This window comes from Rhinatrema bivittatum, chromosome 2 (genome assembly GCF_901001135.1).
Source record: "Rhinatrema bivittatum chromosome 2, aRhiBiv1.1, whole genome shotgun sequence".
In the NCBI taxonomy this organism is placed as follows: Eukaryota; Metazoa; Chordata; class Amphibia; order Gymnophiona; family Rhinatrematidae; genus Rhinatrema; species Rhinatrema bivittatum.
In genome coordinates, this window is record NC_042616.1 from 697568006 (window position 1) to 697593376 (window position 25371).

Here is a 25371-nt window from a genome sequence, read left to right on the forward strand (position 1 = left end):
GAGCTATGCTGCCGCTTACCCAACTAATCAAACTTAATATTTCACTTGGAAGCAGCTCCATCACTGCTCTCTACATTAATAGTGGGGGTGAAAGGGAAATAGAACCTAAGGTTACTAAGAGCCAAGAGAAACAGATAAGTATGAGAAAAAGAAGTGTGAAGCTTGCTGGGCAGACTGGATGGACCGATTGGTCTGCTTCTGCCGTCATTTCTATGTTTCTATGTTTCTATAATTTACCTTTTAGAATGGGGGCACTAAAAAGTACCAGACAAAGCAGAGGCTTCATCTGTTCTCTCCTTTCCTTTGCTGACATCCAATCCTTGCAAGATTCTAGTTAAGATGTCAGCCAAGCAACAAATTACATTAAGAGAGTAAGGAAAGCATACCGGAGGCTCAGTGGTAATCTAAAATACAAGTGGGTCCACAGTGGTAGTGAACTTGTTGTTCAGATGTCATGGCCCAGAAAGCAGATTAAGATTGCAGTGCAAGCTGTGGCACATTATCATTGATGGTTAAACTGGATGTGGGAGACTAGATTATTAAATGCTCCCCTGAAGGATCAGCAGATGAAGACAATCCCAAAGGAGAGAGTCAGATGGCAGCAGATATTTTGGTGATGCATGCCATATGCAGATGTCTCCTTGAAGCATGGAGGTATGTACTGAACTGAGGTAATGGCACTGTCCCAGGAGGGAGAGACACTGAAGTGGATTGAAGCTGAGAAATCAGTAGACATAAGGTTGTGTTGAAGATTGTCAAGACAAGCTGAAGGCAGAAGATTATTGTGTTCTTCCTATAGGGCTAACTGCTAAACTGAAAGCACTCTCCGGTAGAAAAAATAGCCAGTGGAGAGTCAGAGAAGGCTTTATTTGAGATTGTGAAAAAGAACATATATGCTTGGAGATCAGAAGAAATTATTCCTGGCTCAGTTCAGGTCACCCAATGAAGGCCTTCTAATGGAGCACTAGCCCTAAAAAAGAAAGTCTGTCTCTGTAATAGTTATTCAGAATTGAAAGTCACTTATTTTATTTCTACATTGGACCACTTAAGTGTAACTAAACGATGTAATATGTTTTTCTTTAATTTATTTATTTATGTATTTTTTATGCATTGAAATAATCATACAAATTAAACACTTTGCCCACCAAAGTCCAAAAAAAAGGGATACACACATCCATAGATCAAATGATCTGATCATGAAAAATATTAGCAAGTAAAACAGACTAACCCTAACAACCATATCGCCATACGATCACAAAAGGTTGGCAACATGTGAAGTCATAACAGGAGTCTACTACCCTCTCCAAGGGAAACATCAGTGGGAATAAGAAGAGGTTTATCGCACAGAAACATAGTTGCGAAGAATCAAAAAAATACATACTTAGCATTGTGATATTTAATAATAATTTGCAGGGACATTTCAGAAGAAATAATGCCCCAATCTGCAATGCTCTAGGCCTCAAAATTAAGAACTGTCTCTTTTTTTCCTTTGTGGCCTTTGCTACATCTGGGAAAATGCAGACTTTCATATTTTCAAGTAGCACATCCCTAAACTTAAAGAAATTCTTAAAATCCAATCTCTTTTGGGGCTCCAGGACAAAATTGATGAACAACAAGCAGAACGTGTGCCCCCATCATTTTCCAGAAAAGCAGTCAGATTTAAGCAATCATGAAATAGGAGATAATTCTGGTTTATCTATGAATATGTTTTGATATATTTGGCAACTCAGTGATATGGATTTAAGGGAAAAGATATGTGGAAACTGTAGCCAAATATAGCAGAACCCCTTCAGGCTCCTTGAAGCCTGATTTTCTTTCTTTTTTTTTAAAGGCTGATTCCAAAATGGAAAACATCAGGCTGGTGCTTCAGTACTAGAGGATCTGGTGTCCAAGGCTGCTGTTATTGCTTAAATGTGTAGATAAACAGCTTAACCTAAAGAAGTTTGTGAACCCCACCACTAAGGAGTGCTTCTTCAAACTGCAAGTCCTCAGAAACCTAAAACCACTACTTCACTTCCAGGACTTCAGATTGGTGCTGCAATCCATCATCATGTCGAAATTGGACTATTGCAACTCCCTTCTTCTCGGTCTCCCGGCCAACTCCATAAAACCCCTTCAAATGGTTCAGAACTCCGCAGCCAGGATCCTCACCAATACCAAAAAAAGGGAACATATCACCCCCATCCTACAGAGCCTCCATTGTCTACCGATCAAATACAGGATCCTCTTCAAAGTCCTCACGATCATTCATAAAGCTAAAAACAACCTCACATCTCTCCACACATCTACTCAACTAACACCTCATACCTCCTCTAGACCAATCAGGAGTGCCTACAAAGACACCTTGTATGCCCCCCAAGCTAAAACATCCCTTAGAAAACGCGCCATATCGACGGCAGGACCCCCATCAATGGAATGCATTACCCCCGGACCTCAGACAAGAACTTTGCCCATCTGCATTCAAAAAAAACCTTAAAACATGGCTATTCAGCCAAGCCTTCCAGGACACTTAACCTTCCCTCACTTGCAACCTCTCTTTCTCAAGTGAACCTTCCAATCGGACACCATAGTCCAGCTCATCATTTCCGCTGTTTTTATCCATCTATCATCTCATCTGTTTTGAGATGATTTGCATTGAGTTATCATGTTAGGATATGTTATCTTATGACATGTTTTACTGTTAATTGCCATCTCTGTTCCTTGTATCGCCCTGAGCGAATGTTTAAGTTGTACTGTAAACCGATGTGATATGTATATTTTACAGGAACGTCGGTATAGAAAAGTTAAAAATAAATAAAATGCCTGAGCTTAAACCAATTCATGCAAATATTTCAGCTGCCAAAATGGAGATAACATGTGAAGTTAAAAATTTCAAAGACAGAGTATCTCAAAGTGAAATTAATGTTGGATGCCACAGCAAAAAAAATTTTTTTTTTAATTAAAAGTCTTCAGAAGGTAGCATCTTAAGAGAAAGATGAAGAGAATAGACAATACCGGTTGAATATTAGAATTTGGGGAATTCTATAAGATAAGAAAAAAAGCCATAATGATGATTATTAGAAGTTTATAATCAGGTTTTGGGGCACCTTGATAGAAAGGAAGTTTGCCTAGAAAGAACATATTGATTTCTATATATTCATGAGCCATCCTTAATTCCTTTAGACTATTCTCTGTAACTTTACTGGGGTAGATTTTAAATACTTGCGCGATCGCGTACTTTTGTTCGCGCACCAGGCGCGAACAAAAGTACGCTGGATTTTATAAGATACGCGCGTATCTTATAAAATCCGGGATCGGCGCGCGCTGCCTGTTCCCTCCGAGGCCGCTCCGATTTCGGAGCGGCCTCGGAGGGAACTTTCCTTCGCCCTCCCCCCACCTTCCCCTCCCTTCCCCTACCTAACCCACCCCCCCAGCCCTATCTACCCCCCCCACCACCTTTGTCGGCAAAGTTACGCCTGCCGACAAAGGTGGGGGGCTGCACATCACCGGCAGCCCCGCTCCGTCCTCCGGTCATGCCCCCTCCCGCCCCTTTTCGAAAGCCCCGGGACTTACGCGCGTCCCGGGGCTTTACGCGCCGGCGTCCTATGCAAAATAGGCGCGCTGGTACGCGCGGGCCTTTTAAAATCCACCCCACTGTGTATATGTTTTCAACCATCTTTAGAGTTCTATATTTCTTTTAATTAACATGGAAAAGAGATGGCTAAAATGAGATATCATAAAAGTCTATAAAATCATGAGTGAGTGGAACGGTTAAATAGGGAACAATTATTTATAGTTTCTAATAATATTATGAGTAAAGGACACTCCAAATCAGAGAGAGTATTTTTTCACTCGGTGCACAAATAAACTGTAGAATTTGTTGCCAGAGGATGTGGTGAAAGCAGTTGATGTAGCAAGGTTTAAAAAATGTTTAGAGAAGTTCCTGGAAGAATTGTCCATAAACCATTATTAGCCATGTAGACTTGGAAAAGGCAATGCTTATCACTGGTTATGAACAAAAAGGATTGGACCTATTCTTTAGGATCCTGCTGTGTACTTTGACCTGGAATGGCCACTCTCAGAGACAGGATTCTGGAATTGATGGGCTTGTCACCTGACTCAGTATGGCATTTCTTAAATTAACCTTTAATTCCAATAATTTCTATGGAGAGAATAATGTGATTTTTGAAACAATTCAAATAAAAGTATTTTGTGACTGAATTATAAGCAAACACGTTTGATTTTATGACATTCCTCTGAGTATTCTTAGTGCCCTTCCTCTGTCCATGTCTAAAATCTGATGGTGTCTCAAATACAAATCCACATATCTGAAAACATATAGGGCCTGATTTTAAAAAGCATTTACACACTTAAAATGGAGTTTTACTCAAGTAAATGCACTTTACTTGAGTAAGTGGCTTTTGAAAACTGCTAAAATACTGACAATTGAATTGTCTATAGGATTTGCTTGCGTAAGTGCACTTTATATGCTTAAATGGCTTTTGAAAATTGCTGCGATAGTATTTACATTTAAATGTGTAAATCCTTTTGAAAATTCACCTGATAGTGAATGTCAAGTATATTATAGTGAAGCTGGTAATGTATGCTAGAATGGGGCTGGACTAAAGAGTCATGTAAAGGGAGATTATCCAGCTTTTATGAGCTACAAAAGACTGTTCATTTAAAAAGAATATTATTATTTTTTATAAGGTTAATAACTTTCTGTTGAAATATTTACTGTCATGAATTGAGATAAATCAAACCATATGTACTGTATATATTATATATTTGTGGAGGAATTTTGTGCTAGTTGTTTTTAAAACATTTTTTTCTTCTAGCCCTTTTCTTTTTTTACTGTGTAAATGTAGTTTTTTTTTATTTTTGGAAAAAATTAGGTGTACCACAATGTACTTGTTTTATTATATTTTTTATATTTTTTAACATTTTTATTGTATGTTTTTATTTATTTTATGCTTTTAATGTTTGCTTATTTGTATTTATGAATTTTTCATCTGTAAACTGCTTAGAAACTTTGGTAGGCGGTATAAAAATGTTTTAAATAAATATATAGATATTGTAGTACTGTGTCAGAAACATGAGTAATGGCCAATGTAGTAAACATGAAAAAGTGTGGCTATTTTATTAAAAGTCCAGAAATTGGTTAAAAACATATCATTGTTTGCCTCTTGAATTCATCATATTTAAGCTTTTGGTTCTTAAATCACACCATTTTCAGATAATAGTATTGAAAGTTAATTGTATTTATATAATTTAGTTTTGTATTTTCTCAACAAATCTGTAGAATAGAAACTTAGATGTCAATATTCATAGAGCTGGAGAGCAGAAAAATAATCTGGGTAAAGTTGCATGCTTAATTTTTCTCCAGTATTCAGCATATATGCCTGGATAAGTCTGCCTCTGAATATATCTGGATAAAGTTAGGTGCATGATTTCACCTGCATAACTTTAGCACAGCTAATTTTTCCAGCCAGACTTGGGTGTGTAACTTTAGCTGGAGAGTGCTCAATATGTTTACTTGGTAAAATTTAGTCCTGACCTAGCACCCATCCATCGACATGCCATTTTATCTGGATAAATTTTGGGTACACAATGAGTTGTGCACATAAAATGTATGTGGTCACGGGGAGGATGAAGGAGATATTCAAATCTTGATGTTTGTGGTGGAAGTCCAAAGTTTACCTGTACAGAATCTTTGAATATCGATCTCATAGAGTGTTTGGTCCAGGAAATATTAAACTGCTAGTGTTCAAGAAGTGCAATAAAGATTAATGTTGCATATTATTATTTTAAGGTCATTAAAATGGATGGTGGAGAATATGCATCAATGGCAGGAGAATTCAATGATCTAAAACAGGTAGTAGTATCTGTTGTATCTCTTATATCTGCACATGAACAGTTCTTTGGAAAAGTAGATGTGATGTAAATTAAAATTAGTTTTTTTTCAGGGAAAGCTAAAAGTGTGTTTGGGTGCATAAGTCAGGAAAAAGGAGTATTTGTTGCCTTTATAATGAGGTCATACCTTGATTATTGTGTTCAGTTCTGGAAGCTATACCTTCATAAGCATACTTGAAAGGATAGAATGAATTCAGAGAATGGCTACCAGAATGATAGAGAACCTCAAAAACAAAACAAACCCTACAAAGAAAGGCTTAAGTCGCTCAAAATTTATTCACTGGAGAAAAGAAAGGAAAGGGAGGATATGATAAACACATTTAAAATATTTGGTTTCAAGAAATTTAGAAAGTTTAAAATTTCCATAGAAAAAGAATTTCAAGGACAAAAGGTCATGTTATGGGAGAAGATGTTTAGGAAACATGAGATAATAGTTATTTATTAATTCAGTGGTAGATGCCTGGAATAATCTACTAGCAGAGGTGATGGAAACCGATGTTATGTCAGAATTCAAGCATGCTTAGGACAGATATAGACGATCGTGGGAAGTTGCTGGATTGCACCAACCCACCTGTCATTCCCTCTAGAGAAGGAGGCAAGGGGAGAAGAGAAAATAAGGAGCAGATAAAGGTTGTACAACGTAGAAAAACTGCAGATCATGGAGTAATCAAGTTGGAACTAGCTGGGTGGTGCCACTCAGAATTCAAGTTGATGCTAGCAGGTTGGTGGTAGCTAGATACTGTCAAGTAAGGCCACGAGACCTAGGTGACCAGATATTTGGGCAACAGCCTCAATAGTTTTAGTAGTTTAGGTTAATACAAAGATTGGTGGTATGAGGGAAGGAAGACATTAAGCATGAGAACCTGTATGCTCATCTAGCCAAGATGATGAACCAAAAAGCAATGCAACAAAAACTGATTTGGATGAGGAGCAATATCCTATAAGAAGTCAAGCTTCCACAGCTAGGAGCTGAGATATGTTCTTAGCTGCTACCTAAAGCACAACTAACTGGACTGAATGGGCCACTTGGTCTTTATCTGCTGTCATTTACTGTTACAGTATAGGAGCTGAATAGTATGGGGCAGATTTTAAAAGGGTTACGCGCGTAACCCTTAAAAAAAAAAAAAAAACCCTGCACGCGGCGAGCCTATTTTGCATAGGCTCGGAGGCGCGCGCAAACCCCGGGATTTAAAAAGATACGCACGTATTTATTGAAATCTGGCGTACCTTTGTTTGCGCCTGGTGCGTGAACAAAAGTACGCGCTCACGCTTTTTTTTTTTTTTTTTTAAATGTATCCCTATATGGGGAGAAATTATTCTATGCATGAAACAGGAATAGGATCTGAGGGTGATTATATCTGATGATCTTAAGTTGGCCAAAACAGGTGGATAAGGAGAAGATGAAAGCCAGAAAGATCTTTGGGTACTGGAAAGAATGGAAAGATGCTGGCAAGGAATGGTCAGCAGAAAAAGGAGGGGATATTGCCCCTGTATAAGTCCCTGGTGAGACCTCAGTTAAAATAGTGTTCTAGAGAACATACCTTCTAAAGGATATGAATCAGATACAGTTGGTCTAGAAGGTGGCTACTAAAATGGTCAGTGGTCTTTGTTATAAAGCATGTAAGGACAGACTTAAAATCTAAACATGTATATCCTAGAGGAGAGAGGCAGGATATGGGATATATGATAGAATCATTGAAATACCTCCAAGGTATCAATGACCTTAAGGTAAGTCTCTTTCATTGAAATGAGGACTCTAGGATGAGGGATCATGGGATGAAGGTACTGTGAAGTAATGTAAGGATATATTTCTTTACAGAAAGGGTGATAAATGGCATTGAAAAGCCACCGAGTGGAAGTAGTGGAGAACAGAACAGTATCTGAATTCAAGAAAGGATAAGGGATCTTTGAAGGAGTGCTAGGGATAGTGGGGTTGAGTAGTTGTGTGGGTGGGCAGACTAGATAGGCTATATGGTCTTTTTCTGCTATCACATTTCTGTGTTTCTATATTTTTATTATAGGTAACCAACGAACAGTGGGACATGATAGAAGCAACAATCAGGAAAACAAAAGGCTCCTAAAATACACTTGTGCCTTCTTTTCAGTAAAAATATGGCAAATGAAGAGAGAGCATTTTGATCTTATCATGCTTTATGTTTTTAATCTTTTTTAAACAAATTCAATTGCATAGAACATTGCAGCTGACTATCCATGTTGGAAGTTTATTTAAGCTGTCAACAAATGGATAAGACAGTATAAACTCTGCAAATGATATGCTAATGAAAAGAAATTGAGGTACCTGAATGTAATCTGTTTGAAGTGCCAAAAAATTGAATAAAAAATAAAACAGTAGTAGTTCCATTTACTTTTGCATAAGCAGTGTGGATAAGAAAGTGTTGCTATCAGCTGCCATTGGAGCCTGTAATTTTCATTCTCTTGTCTCATTTGTGCAAAATTCATATTTCACTGAACATTAGAACTTTTACCTATTTTAAAAAGAATGTAAAATGGTGACTTAATTATTAATATTACTTTTGAAAAAGATTACTGTTAAATAACTTTATTAGCAAACAATTAGGGTTATTTATCAAAATGCTATAAGGCGTTTTTGCATGCGTTAAGGGCTTATCGCATGCGAAAAGCGCCATAAACGCATGCGATAGCACCATAATGTATGGTGCGATGCAAATCCAAAAACAGAGGAGGCGTTAGGGGCGGGAGTGGGCTGGGTTTACCGTTTTGCGAAGCCCTATCACAAGGCTTTAATGCCGATTTTAGCTACACCTTTTTCAGTAACCTTAAGCCGTGCGATAACTTGTGGTAAGGCTTCACCAGTCAAGCTATCCAGGCCCCGTCAGAGAGAGAGAGAGAGAGCGCCTAGCCATAATGTCCCAACTCTAGATAGGTATTTATATCTCTATAAGAGGCCCACCTAGTAACTCGAGGTGAGGTTTAGGTATTAGTATAGAAGTTAGGGGCCACTTCGACATTCAAAGTGAGATGTACGAACAGAACAGTGCTCTCTTGTGAAGATTTGATGACCCTCGGAGAGAGGAATCTCACTCAATGAGATTTGTGCAATGAGTTTCCTCACTTGGAGGGTCATCAAATCTTCACAAGAGAGCACTGTTCTGTTCGTACGACTCACTTGGAATGTCGAAGTGGCCCCTAACCCTTACACTCATACCTAAACCTCACCTCGAGTTACTAGGTGGGCCTATCATAGGGATACAAATACCTATCTACTGTTGGGGATTATGGCTAGGTGCTCTCTCGCTCTCTCCCTCCCTCCCCTCAGTGGCTCTGATAGTAAACATGGTCCCCCCAGTGGTTGTATGTAGGAAATACCACACTTCTGGCACTTATCTCAAAGTATGAAAAAGTTATCTCAATTTGCGGTAACTTAGCTCTTCGCATAGGTATTAGCGCAAATTGCGATAAACTGCCTATTACCATAAAACATGCCCCTTTTTCTATCCCACGCAGTATTTAGTGCATTTTGATAAATCCAGGCCAATGTTCAGTATTCCTCAGAAATAAATTGAAATGTGCAATTACATAAACTTCCCAGTCTCAATAATCTTCTATTTCAAAATGTTTTTGCCATAGGCACAAAAAAAATCATTTTATGAGTGGAATCAGGTTACTAAGAATGATATTCAAACGTCACATGATTTGGCGAAGGTTTATGCAAAGGTAGTTCAAGAGAGGAGTCTAACTGGCCAAAAAGAATACATTGCAGAATACACTTTAGAAGAAAGATCTAAGGGAAATGGCTGGAATTCTGCTCCAGCTGGACACAAAAATGTGTGATGCCAAAAATGCAATCTCAGCAATTTATGATATGTATAATAGATCTTTAAGATTTTGTACTACATTGACAAATTAATTATACCAAAAATATGTTTATAAACACTGAACACTGAAAGGAGAGGATCACCTTGCTGGTGGCTGAAAGGAATCAGTAAGTTTTTGCTTGGGACATTGTCTTTTTTAAAAGTATTGGGGCAAAGTTAACTATCTGGGAATATTATTTAGTGTGTTTGTGTGTTTGTGCCTTTAATAGTCAGGCAGTGAATAAACAAGTTAGACTGTATTTTTAAATAGTCAATGAGGTAGCTAGTAAGCAGTAGGTAGTGTGTTTATTTTTAAAAGTCTGCAGAACTGAGTGTTCTGCAGACTTTTAAAGAATTGAGTGTTTGTATTTAATACAAACTGAGTGTTTGTATTGAAAAAAAAAAAAACCACAAAAAAAAAACCAAAACCCAAAAAGTAGCCAGACGCTAGAAATAAGCTAGGAGCAGTGTATACCTAAGTAAAAAAGTTGAATAGTTCAGCTCAGTTACTCACCTTGGAAAGGTGTTGAGGTAGTGTGATTGGGTTTGATAGGGACCAACATTTGTTAATCAAGAGAGCAGTGAGTCACTCTGGCTGACTAACTGAAGTTAGACTGTATGTATTTCCCAACCCTCCCACCCTTCATTCATCCACCCCTAGCTCATCCCTTAATTTATAGGCAGGTGACACTTTCACAAAAAAAAAAACCATCAACAAAAACTTTATTGAGAATTCGATCAGACCCCGGTAGGCCACTACCAGACACATAGTGAATTCACTAATACATTTAAAGGACGTTAGACACATTCCTACTCCCATAGCAACCTAAAACTTAACTAGGAACTGATCAAAATTGAGATGAAGGCAGCAGTCCAGCAGCAAGAGGGGGGCTTCCCAGTCTTTTGCATAGTGTCACATGTTCCATGGATCCAAGTTAGTTCATCCTTGTTTAATGTAAATCATTCTTATGCGATGGTTATTGTTATAATGTAAACCGAAGTGATCTGTAACTTGTTACATAAATATCGGTATATAAAAGTGCTAAATAAATAAATGTATGATTTTTTTACCCACCGGTGAGAAGTTGTACATGTGCATGCGATGCAAATAGCTCCTGGCTCTCAGAGAATGAGTCTGATCTCTGGAGGCTAGAGTGGCAGACCTGGAGGAGCTGAGGCAGACAGAGAGGTTATATAGATGAGACCTTGAGGGACATAGTAGTCAAGTCCCAACTTCAGACTGGTAGCCCTGGTGCTGCCTTGGAGGAAGAAGGTCTCATGATGGGAGAGCACCAACCAGGTGCAGCAGGAAAGGATACTGTAGCAAGGACCTGCTCTCCAGGTGATGCATTGTCCTTTCGCACTGAGGATATCTCCCCAAGGCCTACTGCCCAGGAGGGAAGGGTTAGGTCGGCCGTCATAGTTGGTGAGTCGATTATTAGGAATGTAGATAGCTGGGTGGCTGGTGGGTGTGAGGATTGCCTGGTAACATGACTACCTGGTGCGAAGGTGGCGGGCCTCACGCATCACCAAGATAGGATTTTAGACAGTGCTGGGGAGGAGCCGGCTGTCGTGGTACATGTGGGCACCGACATAGGAAAATGTGGGAGGGAGGTTCTGGAAGCCAAATTTAGGCTCTTAGGTAGAAAGCTTAAATCCAGAACCTCCAGGGTGGCATTCTCTGACATGCTCCCTGTTCCACGCGCAGGTCACCAGAGGCAGGCAGAGTTCCGGAGTCTCAATGCGTGGATGAGACGATGGTGCAAGGAAGAGGGATTCAGTTTTGTTAGGAATTGAGGAACCTTTTGGGGAAGGGGGAGTCTTTTCCGAAGGGATGGGCTCCACCTTAAACAGGGTGGAAGCAGACTGCTGGTGCTAACGTTTAAAAAGGAGAGAGAGCAGCTTTTAAACTAGAACAAAGGGGAAAGCCGACAGTCGCTCAGCAGCGCAAGGTTCGGAGAGAGGTATCTTCAAAGGATACTAATGATGCATTAGAATTAGGGCATCCTGACAGTGAGGTTCCAATAATTAGAAAAATAGTCCAAGTGCCTGTAACTAAAAACTCACCTGAGCTAAAAAATTCTAACTTATCCCTATTAATTAAAAAGCAGAATGAAAATACAAACAAAAAACAATCTTTGAAATGTTTGTATGCTAATGCCAGAAGTCTAAGAAGTAAGATGGGAGAATTAGAATGTATAGCAGTGAATGATGACCTAGACTTAATTGGCATCTCAGAGACATGGTGGAAAGAGGAAAACCAATGGGACAGTGCTATACTGGGGTACAAATTATATCGCAATGACAGAGAGGAGCACCCGGGAGGAGGTGTGGCGCTTTATGTCCAGGATGGCATAGAGTCCAACAGGATAATCGTCTTGCATAAGACTAAATACAAAATTGAATCTTTATGGGTAGAAATCCCTTGTGTGTTGGAGAAGACTATAGTGATAGGGGTATACTACCATCCACCTGGTCAAGATGGTGAGACGGACAGTGAAATGCTAAGAGAAATTAGGGAAGCTAACCAAACTGGTAGTGCAGTAATAATGGGAGACTTCAATTACCCCAATATTGCCTGGGTAATGTATCATCGGGACACGCTAGAGAGATAACGTTCCTGGATGGAATAAATGATAGCTTTATGGAGCAAATGGTTCAGGAACCGACGAGAGAGGGAGCAATTTTAGATCTAATTCTCAGTGGAGCACAGGACTTAGTGAGAGAGGCAATGGTGGTGGGGCTGCTTGGCAATAGTGATCATAATATGATCAAATTTAATTTAATGACTGGAAGAGGAACAGTGTGCAAATCCAAGGCTCTCGTGCTAAACTTTCAAAAGGGAAACTTTGATAAAATGAGAAAAATTGTTAGAAAAAAACTGAAAGGAGCAGCTACAAAAGTAAAAAATGTCCAAGAGGCGTGGTCATTGTTAAAAAATACCATTCTAGAATCACAGACTAGATGTATTCCACACATTAAGAAAGGTGGAAAGAAGGCAAAACTATTACCAGCATGGTTAAAAGGGGAGGTGAAAGAAGCTATTTTAGCCAAAAGATCTTCATTCAAAAACTGGAAGAAGGATCCAACAGAAGAAAATAGGATAAAGCATAAACGTTGGCAAGTTAAATGTAAGACATTGATAAGACAGGCTAAGAGAGAATTTGAAAAGAAGTTGGCTGTAGAGGCAAAAACTCACAGTAAAAACCTTTTTAAAATATATCCGAAGCAGAAAGCCTGTGAGGGAGTCAGTTAGACCGTTAGATGATCGAGGGGTTAAAGGGGCACTTAGAGAAGATAAGGCCATCGCAGAAAGATTAAATGATTTCTTTGCTTCGATGTTTACTGAAGAGGATGTTGGGGAGGTACCCATAATGGAGAAGGTTTTCAAGGGTAATGATTCAGATGGACTTAATCAAATCACGGTGAACCTAGAAGATGTGGTAGGCCTGCTTGACAAACTGAAGAGTAGTAAATCACCTGGATGGGATGGTATACACCCCAGAGTTCTGAAGGAACTAAAAAATGAAATTTCAGACCTATTAGTAAAAATTTGTAACCTATCATTAAAATCATCCATTGTACCTGAAGACTGGAGGATAGCAAATGTAACCCCAATATTTAAAAAGGGCTCCAGGGGCGATCCGGGAAACTACAAACCGGTTAGCCTGACTTCAGTGCCAGGAAAAATAGTGGAAAGTGTTCTAAACATCAAAATCACAGAACATATAGAAAGACATGGTTTAATGGAACAAAGCATGGCTTTACCCAGGGCAAGTCTTGCCTCACAAATCTGCTTCACTTTTTTGAAGGAGTTAATAAACATGTGGATAAAGGTGAACTGGTAGATGTAGTACACTTGGATTTTCAGAAGGCGTTTGACAAAGTTCCTCATGAGAGGCTTCTAGGAAAAGTAAAAAGTCATGGGATAGGTGGCGATGTCCTTTTGTGGATTGTAAACTGGCTAAAAGACAGGAAACAGAGAGTAGGATTAAATGGACAATTTTCTCAGTGGAAGGGAGTGGACAGTGGAGTGCCTCAGGGATCTGTATTGGGACCCTTACTTTTCAATATATTTATAAATGATCTGGAAAGAAATATGATGAGTGAGATAATCAAATTTGCAGATGACACAAAATTGTTCAGAGTAGTTAAATCACAAGCATTGTGATAAATTGCAGGAAGACCTTGTGAGACTGGAAAATTGGGCATCCAAATGGCAGATGAAATTTAATGTGGATAAGTGCAAGGTGATGTATATAGGGAAAAATAACCCATGCTATAATTATACAATGTTGGGTTCCAAATTAGGTGCTACAACCCAAGAAAGAGATCTAGGCGTCATAGTGGATAACACATTGAAATCGTCGGTTCAGTGTGCTGCGGCAGTCAAAAAAGCAAACAGAATGTTGGAAATTATTAGAAAGGGAATGGTGAATAAAACGGAAAATGTCATTATGCCTCTGTATCGCTCCATGGTGAGACCACACCTTGAATACTGTGTACAATTCTGGTCGCCGCATCTAAAACAAGATATAATTGCGATGGAGAAGGTACAGAGAAGGGCTACCAAAATGATAAGGGGAATGGAATAGTTCCCCTATGAGGAAAGACTAAAGAGGTTAGGACTTTCAGCTTGGAGAAGAGACGGCTGAGGGGGGGATATGATAGAGATGTTTAAAATTATGAGAGGTCTAGAACGGGTAGATGTGAATCTGTTATTTACTCTTTCGGATAGTAGAAAAACTAGGGGGTACTCCATGAAGTTAGCATGGGGCACATTTAAAACTAATCGGAGAAAGTTCTTTTTTACTCAACGCACAATTAAACTCTGGAATTTGTTGCCAGAAGATGTGGTTAGTGCAGTTAGTATAGCGGTGTTTAAAAAAGGATTGGATAAGTTCTTGGAGGAGAAGTCCATTACCTGCTATTAAGTTCACTTAGAGAATAGCCACTGCCATTAGCAATGGTAACATGGAATAGACTTAGTTTTTGGGTACTTGCCAGGTTCTTATGGCCTGGATTGGCCACTGTTGGGAACAGGATGCTGGGCTTGATGGACCCTTGGTCTGATCCCGTATGGCATTTTCTTATGTTCTTAACAAACTACTAATAAGATTTGTTTTTAGTATATGAGCTTTTCACCATTGACATTAAATAGATTTATGTCAGATAAAATATTCAAGAAAAATAAATATATATTCACCTGCTATTGTGTCAAACACCAAATATCACCTTCAAAGTGAAATATGACCCTCCTACCCATAAGGATGCTAGTTGTATCATGAGCATACATATACTTCCTGTTGTAAGCGGCTCAGTGGTATAATCTTTGGTCATGCGTGGAACCTTTTTGTGAGTGATTTTATAAATGTAAATAGAAATGTTCTTATTTGTAGCCCAGATCATTCCAGACTCCTGGAATCTTAATCTGGTACTCAGAGGGATGGGTGAGGCTACATTTGAACCCCTGAGGAGGTTCTGAAGGTGGTTTTGTTTTTGTTTTTTTTGTGGTTATTCGTTCAGCCAGGAGAATCCTGGAACTTCAGGCTTTGTTGTGTTGAGATCCTTTTATACAGATTTCAGAATCTGGGGTCTGGTTATGAATGGTACCTTCTTTTCTTCCTAATGTTATTTTGGCATTCCTTCTTAGTCAAACTGCAGAATTTCCATCTTTTCTGGATTTGGGTATGTCCGCGCCTCATGCAAAAGAACTTCGGGTCTTGGATGTAAGGCGGGCATTATTGAGGTATCTTAACATTGCTAGTAATTTCCAGAAAACGGATCACCTTTTTGTACTGTGGAATGGTCCAAAGAAGGGATATAAGGCATCAAAAGCTACAATTGCGCATTGCCTGAAAGAGGCTATTGGCTTGGCTTATATTTGTAAGGGATTGAGGGCTCACCTGATGCGTTCTCGGGCAAGTTCTTGGGCCGAATCCCAACAGATGTCCCTGCAAGAGATTTGCAGGGCGGCTACTTGAAAGTCGTTGCACACTTTCACCAGACATTATTGGTTGGATGTCCAAGCTCCAGATTCCATGTGCTTTAGTCAGAATGTTCTTCAAGCCGGACCCTTTCAGTCCCACCCTGTTTAGGAGAGCGTAGGTACATCCCAAGAGTCTGGCATGATGCAGGGTATAAACAGGAAAGTAAAATTGGTTCTTACCTACTAATTTTCATTCCTGGAATACCACAGATCAATCCAGAGACCCACCCATTGGGAGGATAGTCCATTGCTTTTATGGATAGTAGGTATATAATGCAGAGGATTCAGTACTGTTCTTTGTTTTTGTTGGTGTCTTCCCAATAAAGCATAATAATCCTGATATAGTCCTGGTGTAATCCTGACACTGAGATTGTGTTTCAATGACTGCATTGAACAGCTGCTTCAGCTAAGTGGTCAGTGTCCCTTCCTGTGTGGTTTCTTCTTTTTTTTTTTTTTTTTAATTTTTATTGATTATCATTTACATAGATAAATACCAAAAGGTATATTCTGGACATCAAAAGAAAATACAATAAAAAGCATTGGAACACAATAGGAATTTACATTAATATAACAGAATTCAAGCCCACATCTAGGGGGAAAAAATTTAAGAAATTACCTAAAGGAAAATACAATATCAATCATTGCAGCTATGATTACATACAAATGACTACTCTACCCTTCTTTGAAACTCTCTGTAATAACCACTGAGGATTTATCAATTAAAAAGGTCTCTAAATGGGCTGGATCTAGGAACATATATGACTGCCTTTGGTAAGAACATGCCATACTAGGTCAGGCCAAGGGTCCATCAAGCCCAGCATCCTGTTTCCAACAGTGGCCAATCCAGGTCATAAGAAGCTGGCAAGTACCCAAAAACTAAGTCTATTCCATGTTACCATTGCTAATGGCAGTGGCTATTCTCTAAGTGAACTTAGACAAGATTTATGCAGCCTTACACCTGGTCTGGATGACTAAATCCTGACTCTGAGGGATTGGAGAACTAGTAGAAGTTGATGTCAAACAAACAATTTGAGAGCTCCAAATTCAATAAATCTACATTAGATAAAGTCCCAGATGCTGTGAAACCCACAGATGATTCCAAATGAGGTGCAAAGGGAGGAGTCTTACCACCCATACTTAATTTAAGCTCACCTGAAGTTCCAATTACTTCCACTTCACCTTCCTCCCTGGAAGTAGTTGTTCCCATGAAGTGGCGATCCATGGGCCCAGTTAAGTGTGGAGTTACCTGGGGAGCTGAAAAATGCATCCCCTTTCTTTTTCTCCCCATTCCGACAAAAAAAAAAAAAAATGTCAGAAAGGGTGCACCCCTTTGCCTCACAGCTTCGGCATGCCACAGGCATGCTGCTTAAGTCCTGTTGTAGGCAGGACCTTGGGTGACCATCTCCGTGCCTGTTGGTTCAGCCAGAGGCTCAGCTGCACTATCGAATAGGGATGTGAATCGTGTCCTCGATCGTCTTAACGATCGATTTCGGCTGGGAGGGGGAGGGAATCGTATTGTTGCCGTTTGGGGGGGTAAAATATCGTGAAAAAATCGAAAAATCGCAAAACCGGCACATTAAAACCTCCTAAAACCCACCCCCGACCCTTTAAATTAAATCCCCCACCCTCCCGAACCCCCCCCAAATGACTTAAATAACCTGCGGGTCCAGCGGCGGTCCGGAACGGCAGCGGTCCGGAACGGGCTCCTGCTCCTCAATCTTGTTGTCTTCAGCCGGCGCCATTTTCCAAAATGGCGCCGAAAAATGGCGGCGGCCATAGACGAACACGATTGGACGGCAGGAGGTCCTTCCGGACCCCCGCTGGACTTTTGGCAAGTCTCGTGGGGGTCAGGAGGCCCCCCACAAGCTGGCCAAAAGTTCCTGGAGGTCCAGCGGGGGTCAGGGAGCGATTTCCCGCCGCGAATCGTTTTCGTACGGAAAATGGCGCCGGCAGGAGATCGACTGCAGGAGGTTGTTCAGCGAGGCGCAGGAACCCTCGCTGAACGACCTCCTGCAGTCGATCTCCTGCCGGCGCCATTTTCCGTACGAAAACGATTCGCGGCGGGAAATCGCTCCCTGACCCCCGCTGGACCTCCAGGAACTTTTGGCCAGCTTGTGGGGGGCCTCCTGACCCCCACGAGACTTGCCAAAAGTCCAGCGGGGGTCCGGAAGGACCTCCTGCCATCCAATCGTGTTCGTCTATGGCCGCCGCCATTTTTCGCCGCCATTTTGGAAAATGGCGCCGGCTGAAGACAACAAGATTGAGGAGCAGGAGCCCGTTCCGGACCGCCGCTGGACCCGCAGGTTATTTAAGTCATTTGGGGGGGGTTCGGGAGGGTGGGGGATTTAATTTAAAGGGTCGGGGGTGGGTTTTAGGGGGTTTTAGTGTGCCGGCTCACGATTCTAACGATTTATAACAATAAATCGTTAGAATCTCTATTGTATTGTGTTCCATAACGGTTTAAGACGATATTAAAATTATCGGACGATAATTTTAATCGTCCTAAAACGATTCACATCCCTACTATCGAAGGTAATCCCCGGAGACACACTGCAGGCACACCGCTTAACTCTTGTAGGCAGGACCTCGGGTGACCACCTCCATGCCTGTTGGTTCTGGCGGGGGCTCAGCTGTACTATCAAAGGCAATCCCCCCCCCCGCGTGATTTTTTCACTTTTCCCAGGTCTCTGTTGTTTTCTACTCACAAAAGAAGAGCAGGATCTGGAGGTAATCATATCTGACGATCTTAAGGTGGCCAAACAGGTTGATAATTTGACAGCAAAAGCCAGAAAGATGCTTGGCTGCATAGGGGGAGGAATGGTCAGCTGAAAGATAGAGGTGATATTGCCCCTGTATAGGTCCATGGTGAGACCTTATTTGGAATACTATGCATTTTAGAGACCACTCCTTCAAAAGGATATAAACTGGTTGAAGTTTATCTAAATGATCAGTGGTCTTTGTTCTAAAGCATATAGGGATAGACTTAAAGATCTAACCATGTATATTGTAGAGGAAAAGTGAATAATCTGAGGAAATATTTCTTACAGAGAGGGTAGTGGATGTGTGGTATAGCCTTCCTGTGAAGACAAAAAACAGTATTTGAATTCAAGAAAACATGGGATAAACCAGGAATTATAAAGCTGAATTACTTGGGTAGATGGGCAGACTAAATAGGCCATACAGTCTTTTTCTGCCATCTCATTTCTCTATTTCTATTCCTCCCCCCACACCCAAACCTTTCAACTTTTATAAGTTGTCTGTTTTCATTGAGGCCTGATATGCTATTACTGGTTTCCATAGCATTACTTAAAAAGACCTTCCACAGTATAACTGAGTTTGTTTCTGGAGTGTTGTTGAATAAGATATACTCATGTGTTATGATAAATTCTGTGAATTCTTTCCTTTCAATAGAAAGCATCTATTCTCCAATAGATTTGACCTCCCCCAATCAAATTATTAACCTTAGTTTACAAGGGAAAATGATCTGAAACTCCTCTAGCAAGATGTGAAGCAATGTAGAACATTGTTAGTAGATAATGAAATATAATCCAGTCTCCCTGAAATTCTGTGTGGGTATGAGAACAATATGAAGTCTCAACCCAAGCCACCTCTCTCCAAAGCTCCCACCAGATCTAGGTTTGACACAGTGCCCTGTATGGCTCTGGACAAATGCAGTTTGACTTATTTAGACAGTAAGGGGATAGAGTTCTTGCATTAAAAGGCTCATGTTCGTTAGTATCTGGGCTGAGCACGAGCAGCTCATATTATAAAATAGCCCGATTATGTGTGTATATGCACGTGCACGAGCAACCCAATGCATGATGAAAGGGGTGGAATCAAAGGCATTCTTGGGTGGGGCTAACATTTTCACACATCTGTAGTTTAAATCTGGCAGCCGCAGCGCGTGGCAGGCTGTTAGTTGAGCATATTTACTTTTGTTCTCGACGAGGTGTAAGGCTGCATAAATCTTGTTAGATCTAAAATGACTAGATGAGGGGTCTGGGGAAACTGGGGAGAGTACAAACTGAAGAAGCAGAGGGGTCTGGATGACCTCCAGATAGACTGGGCAAACTGGGAGACTAATTGGGAAAATTATAGCGGAATGATGTGTAAAACATTATCGCCCGCAACGGTACTAGCATCAAAATTTTATTAACCCCACACGAACCCTGCCCTAACCCCTCCCCTTTTCCTCATTTAAATGTTAACGTCGCGATGACCCATCGCGTTTTAATGAATGACATTACGTTTGCTCATGTAACCACTTAAAATTAGTAGCACACATATGGTTGCACACGCAAGGGCATACATAATTTAAAATTCCTGCGTATGTGCACTCGCGTGCGATTACAGATGCCCACGTGCTTGTTTTAAAGTTACTGTCTAAAAGAATAGCCAAAATACTATCAGCCTGGCAATTAAGGTCTCCACCCAGGATAATTATGCTATCAGTTATGAATTGCATGATCTTGATCTGTAAACCTGTAAAAAAAAATAAAATAAAATAAAAAAAATTCTGCATCATCAAGGTTAGGGTCATATGCACTTCCTAGCACTGCAATCATTTCTAGCCTGTACTATTTACACTAATTTCAGTCTATCATCTTTGAGGTCCACATTCAGAAGGCCTGTGAGCAGCAAGTTAACGGTAAAGTTACCCAGATAACTTTAGCCAACTATTCAGTGGGACAAGTCTCCCACTGAATATTCTCAGCTGGAGTTATCTAAGATTACCAGATAACTTTAAACCTAATTAGCTATAGTCAACATATAGTGGGTTAAGTTTAAAGAAAAAAAAAACCTGCCAGACCAGCAGGACCGATTCCTGCCCTCCACCCCACACACAAAAAAACAATTTAAAAAGTATTGGGGCATAGTACCTGATTTTCTAACCCCTATATAAAACTTAAAAAATCACAGGCCATAGTGGCCCCAAAAGCCCCCATTACCCTGATATGAAAACCACAGACCTGGCTCTGGTTCCCCTGCCCACCCACTCAGAGCCTCTGCCCCTTCCATATTGCTCCGCCCAGAACACCCCCCCCCCCCCCCCTCTAAACCTCCAAGGTTGCCGAGAGCATGGCAGATTAATTTCACTCCTAGTGGCATCCAGCATTGCTCTGACAGCAACACTTGTAGCATATGCTACCAACTTGTTTTTTGAGATTGTGAAGATGGCATGAAAAATGTAACAGTTGGATTAAGGAATCAGAGATTCAAGACATTTGATTTGTAAGTCATTGTATTAAAAAAAAAAAAGCAAAATGAATGACGGTTGTTTTTACATTACACTGCTTCTTAACGCCTCCGTGAGGATGTTTCCACAAAATACTAGATCTTATTTCACTATACAATTAGCTAAACCACTCGATCAGCAAGGAACTTAAGTAGGGCTGGTGGAAATACAGTACCTTCACACATGGAATAATAAAGAAAATCAGAAGTACATTGTCACCTTGGGAGGCGAAAACGTGGAGCATCAGTTTGTTGTACAAACAGGGCATTATCAAATTTTGGTGGATCACATGAATCATGACATGAATGCTTTCTTTAAACCCATACCACTGCAAAATATTTATGACCCCAATACCCAAATAATCAATTTAAAATCAGAGGATCTGACAGTAAGTTCCAAAGAGGGTGATTTAGTGACCATTCTGGGGCTAGAAGTTAAACAAATAGCGCTCACTGTTTCCAACAGATATATTATGGGTAGGTTTAATATACTGTGCTTGTACAGATAATCAAAAAGAATGCTTCTTCTGTGATTAATTTCTATCAAATAGTCAAAAATGCTGTACACAGTCATATTCACTGTAAGGGGAAAAGCTCTGGCAAAATGGATTTCAGCCAACAGATTACCAGTTTTAATCGAGTACAAGTAGACCTATATTGTATTGCACCAGCTAGTGGGAGACCATTTTGTGCTGCTACTATGTTATGTTTCTGCTAATGGGGATAAAGGACAAATTTATCACCTTCACTTACAATAAACCACTTATGTCCCTGTGAACGAGCAGCACATGAACACTTAATATTTGAAATAAAGATAGACCAAAACCAGCACATCTCATTTCATTACAGGAAAGTGATCCTTAAGCGTCACTTGTGACCCCAGAAGGCTATTTTTTAAAATGGTGGTTAAAAATTGTGATGACCCCATTGTATACAGAAATTATTATGCTGCACAGGCCATGCATGGGCTTTCGGTGTATTATGGAGCTCCAGTCATGCATGCTGTGGAGATAGACAATGTGTTTCATAGTCTCTTTAGAAAATCAATACCACTTATGAGAAGGAGTCTTGAGATTGTTAAACTACATGTGAAAAGTATAGGAAAAACCATAACCAAATATGCTATGAGTTGAGTCGCTACAGCCATTCTGAATAAAATGAATAATAGCACAGAGCAGATAGGGTCAGGACTAATGGTGCTTAGAAGAGCTGTTAAAAAAGGTGGAAAGAAGGCAAAACGATTACCGGCATGGTTAAAAGGGGAGGTGAAAGAAGCTATTTTAGCCAAAAGATCTTCATTCAAAAATTGGAAGAAGGATCCAACAGAAGAAAATAGGATAATGCATAAGAGTTGGCAAGTTAAATGTAAGACATTGATAAGACAGGCTAAGAGAGAATTTGAAAAGAAGTTGGCCATAGAGGCAAAAACACAGTAAAAATTTTTTAAAATATATCCGAAGCAGAAAGCCTGTGAGGGAGTCAGTTGGACCATTAGATGATCGAGGGGTTAAATGGGCACTTAGAGAAGATACAGCCATCGTGGAAAGATTAAATGATTTCTTTGCTTCGGTATTTACTGAAGAGGATGTTGGAGAGGTACCCATACCGGAGAAGGTTTTCATGGGTAATGATTCAGATGGACTGAACCTAGAAGATGTGATAGGCCTGATTGACAAATGAAGAATAGTAAATCACCTGGACCAGATGGTATACACCCCAGAGTTCTGAAGGAACTAAAAAATGAAATGTCAGACCTATTAGTAAAAATTTGTAACCTATCATTAAAATCATCCATTGTACCTGAAGACTGGAGGATAGCTAATGTAACCCCAATATTTAAAAAGGGCTCCAGGAGCAATCTGGGAAACTACTGGTCGGTTAGCCTGATTTCAGTGCCAGGAAAAATAGTAGAAAGTGTTTTAAATATCAAAATCACAGAACATATAGAAAGACATAGTTTAATGGAACAAAGTCAGCATGGCTTTACTCAAGGCAAGTCTTGCCTCACAAATCTGCTTCACTTTTTTGAAGGAGTAAATAAACATGTGGATAAAGGTGAACCGGTAGATGTAGTATACTTGGATTTTCAGAAGGCATTTGACAAAATTCCTCATAAGAGGCTTCTAGGAAAAGTAAAAAGTCATGGGATAGGTGGCGATGTCCTTTCGTGGATTACAAACTGGCTAAAAGACAGGAAACAGAGAGTAGGATTAAATGGACAATTTTCTCAGTGGAAGGGAGTGGGCAGTGGAGTGACTCAGGGATCTGTATTGGGACCCTTACTTTTCAATATATTTATAAATTATCTGGAAAGAAATATGACGAGTGAGGTAATCAAATTTGCAGATGATACAAAATTGTTCAGAATAGTTAAATCACAAGCAGATTGTGATAAATTGCAGGAAGACCTTGTGAGACTGGAAAATTGGGCATCCAAATGGCAGATGAAATTTAATGTGGATAAGTGCAAGGTGATGCATATAGGGAAAAATAACCCATGCTATAATTACACAATGTTGGGTTCCATATTAGGTGCTACAAGCCAAGAAAGAGATCTCGGTGTCATAGTGGATAACACATTGAAATCATTGGTTCAGTGTGCTGCCGTAGTCAAAAAAGCAAACAGAATGTTGGGAATTATTAGAAAGAGAATGGTGAATAAAACGGAAAATGTCATAATGCCTCTGTATCGTTCCATGGTGAGACCACACCTTGAATACTGTGTACAATTCTGGTCGCCGCATCTCAAAAAAAGATATAATTGCGATGGAGAAGGTACAGAGAAGGGCTACCAAAATAATAAGGGGAATGGAACAGCTCCTCTATGAGGAAAGACTAAAGAGATTAGGACTTTTCAGCTTGGAGAAGAGACGGCTGAGGGGGGATATGATAGAGGTGTTTAAAATCATGAGAGGTCTAGAATGGGTAGATGTGAATCGGTTATTTACTCTTTCAGATAATAGAAAGACTAGGGGGCACTCCATGAAGTTAGCATGTGGCACATTTAAAACTAATCGGAGAAAGTTCTTTTTTACTCAATGCACAATTAAACTCTGGAATTTGTTGCCAGAGGATGTGGTTAGTGCAGTTAGTATAGCTGTGTTTAAAAAAGGATTGGATAAGTTCTTGGAGGAGAAGTCCATTACCTGCTCTTAAGTTCACTTAGAGAATAGCCACTGCCATTAGCAATGGTTACATGGAATAGACTTAGTTTTTGGGTACTTGCCAGGTTCTTATGGCCTGGATTGGCCACTGTTGGAAACAGGATGCTGGGCTTGATGGACCCTTGGTCTGACCCAGTATGGCATGTTCTTATGAAAGAGAACCAATCAGCAGGGGCCTTATGAACTTTTTAAAAGGAAGAAGCCTAGATGTGGCAAGACTCAAAAGCCTAACTGCAAGTGTAAGAGGAGAAACCTCTTCGCTTGGAATCGATATATATTCTAAAACATCATGATGTATGTACACTTATGTCTGAAGACTACGTGAAATCAGAAATGTTTGTAGTATTATTCTTTTTAGCTTTGTTTTAATTAAGAATACTTTGTGTTTTAGTCATTTATAATTATGCATGTAGATTGTTGAGATGCTGTTACAATTTGTAAAAAAATATAGCAGAGAAAACATTGTATGTCTAGATCTTTTCACTGCTTGTTTCATAACTCCCAGATGTGTGTTCCTTACCAAGAATGTTATGCTGAAATGAACCAAATGCCCATAGTCTTTTCTTTGTTTTAAAAAAGATATTTTTTATTGAAAATATGTCATGCAATTTATGCCTTTTACGGGGAAGGAGGTCTTTGGGCTTCACAGTTTTTGTGATTATGTCTTTAGCTGTCACCAAAGGATTCTCTTTGAGTTGTGCCAGCAGGTCCCTGTTAACAGGTTACCCATTACTGAGGAGGGCTTGTGTAATTCTGCCAGAGTTTGTATGAACTCTCCCAAACTTTTGGATATCCTCTGCTGTGAAAGAGCTTGGGTCTGTGTAGCTCCATGAACCAGATCTAATAGGTTAGAACCACTGACAAGCTTTTTCATGTATACAAACGTCCCATTGCCCTCTCAGGATACAATGTCCTTGTTCTTTAACAGTTTATTGAGTACTGATGCTGTTTAACACTTATTTATTTATTTATTTATTTACTTTTATATATCGGTGTTCGATTTTACATATTGCATCGGTTTACATTTAAACAAAATTTGCAGGAACTTATGCGTTACCTTTGTCAAATACTTTAAACATTTAAATATGGGGATTGTTAACAAGGGATATAAAAGAACATGGGGAATGGCTAACACTACGGGATGCACGAAGGGATGCACAAAGGGGAGTGCCCCTTCAGCACGCAACGCCTGGTGTTCTGGCGCCGTTTAACGTCTGTCACAATCCTCAGTGACATCAGAGGGGGCGGGTCTCCC

The 25371-nt window shown here is 40.0% G+C and overlaps 1 protein-coding gene across 1 annotated transcript in view; it reads left to right on the top strand.

The window, feature by feature from the left end:
- DECR1 (2,4-dienoyl-CoA reductase 1) overlaps positions 1-8257 on the top strand; it is an 81358-nt gene extending 73101 nt beyond the window's left edge. The window contains exons 9-10 of the mRNA XM_029591630.1: positions 5792-5854; positions 7914-8257. Of these exons, the coding sequence (XP_029447490.1) occupies positions 5792-5854; positions 7914-7973 (123 nt within the window). The 3' untranslated portion in view covers positions 7974-8257. The remainder of the gene's footprint in view (positions 1-5791; positions 5855-7913) is intronic.
- Positions 8258-25371: the final 17114 nt, after the last annotated feature.